At 49.5% G+C, this 1,379-nt stretch overlaps 1 protein-coding gene across 1 annotated transcript in view; it reads right to left on the reverse strand.

Moving 5' to 3' along the window:
• Positions 1 to 1,067, reverse strand: part of LOC137621829 (uncharacterized) — a 1,770-nt gene extending 703 nt beyond the window's left edge. Inside the window, exon 1 of the mRNA XM_068352335.1 lies at positions 1 to 1,067. This exon is cut by the window's left edge and continues 703 nt beyond it. Coding sequence (XP_068208436.1) covers positions 1 to 1,067 — 1,067 coding nt within the window.
• Between the last annotated feature and the right edge of the window lie 312 nt (positions 1,068 to 1,379).

Here is a 1,379-nt window from a genome sequence, read left to right on the forward strand (position 1 = left end):
AAAACAGCTCCAGTTGACTGGATGTTTACAGTAAGCTGCTCTCGAGTGCATGCTAGCCCTGCCAACCCTCCCAAAACAGCTCCAGTTGACTTAATGTTTACAATAAGCTGCTTTTGGGTCCATGTTAGCCCTTCCAACCCTACCAAAAAAGCTCCAGTTGACTGAATGTTTACAGTAAGCTGCTCTCGGGTACCTGCTAGCCGTGCCAACCCTCCCAAAACAGCTCCAGTTGACTGAATGTTTACAGTAAGCTGCTCTTGGGTGCATGCTAGCCCTGCCAACCCTCCCAAAACAGCTCTAGTTGACTGAATGTTTACAGTAAGCTGCTCTCGGGTCCATGTTAGCTCTTCCAACCCTCCCAAAACAGCTCCAGTTGACTGAATGTTTACAGTAAGCTGCTCTCGCGTGCATGCTAGCCCTTCCAACCCTCCCAACCCTCCCAAAACAGCTCCAGTTGACTGAATGTTTACAGTAAGAAGCTCTCGGGTGCATGCTAGCCCTTCCAACCCTCCCAAAAGAGCTCCAGTTGACTGAATGTTTACAGTAAGCTGCTCTCGGGTGCATGCTAGCCCTTCCAACCCTCCCAAAAGAGCTCCAGTTGACTGAATGTTTACAGTAAGCTGCTCTCGGGTGCATGCTAGCCCTGCCAACCCTCCCAAAACAGCTCTAGTTGACTGAATGTTTACAGTAAGCTGCTCTCGGGTCCATGTTAGCTCTTCCAACCCTCCCAAAACAGCCCCAGTTGACTGAATGTTTACAGTAAGCTGCTCTCGGGTGCATGCTAGCCCTTCCAACCCTCCCAAAACAGCTCCAGTTGACTGAATGTTTACAGTAAGAAGCTCTCGGGTGCATGCTAGCCCTTCCAACCCTCCCAAAAGAGCTCCAGTTGACTGAATGTTTACAGTAAGCTGCTCTCGGGTGCATGCTAGCCCTTCCAACCCTCCCAAAAGAGCTCCAGTTGACTGAATGTTTACAGTAAGCAGTTCTCGGGTGCATGTTAGCCTTCCAACCCTAACAAAACAGCTCCAGTTGACTGAATGTTTACAGTAAGCTGCTCTCGGGTGCATGCTAGGCCTGCCAACCCTCTTAAAACAGCTCTAGTAGACTGAATGTTTACAGTAAGCTGCTCTCGGGTGCATGTTAGCTCTTCCAACCCTCCCAAAACAGCTCCAGTTGACTGAATGTTTACAGTAAGCTGCTCTCGGGTGCATGTTAGCTCTTCCAACCCTCCCAAAACAGCTCCAGTTGACAATGTTTACATTAAGCTGCTCTCGGGTGCAAGCTAGGCCTGCCAACCCTCTTAAAACAGCTCTAGTTGACTGAATGTTTACAGTAAGCTGCTCTCGGGTGCATGTTAGCTCTTCCAACCCTCCCAAAAC

Source organism: Palaemon carinicauda, chromosome 28, assembly GCF_036898095.1.
Source record: "Palaemon carinicauda isolate YSFRI2023 chromosome 28, ASM3689809v2, whole genome shotgun sequence".
In the NCBI taxonomy this organism is placed as follows: Eukaryota; Metazoa; Arthropoda; class Malacostraca; order Decapoda; family Palaemonidae; genus Palaemon; species Palaemon carinicauda.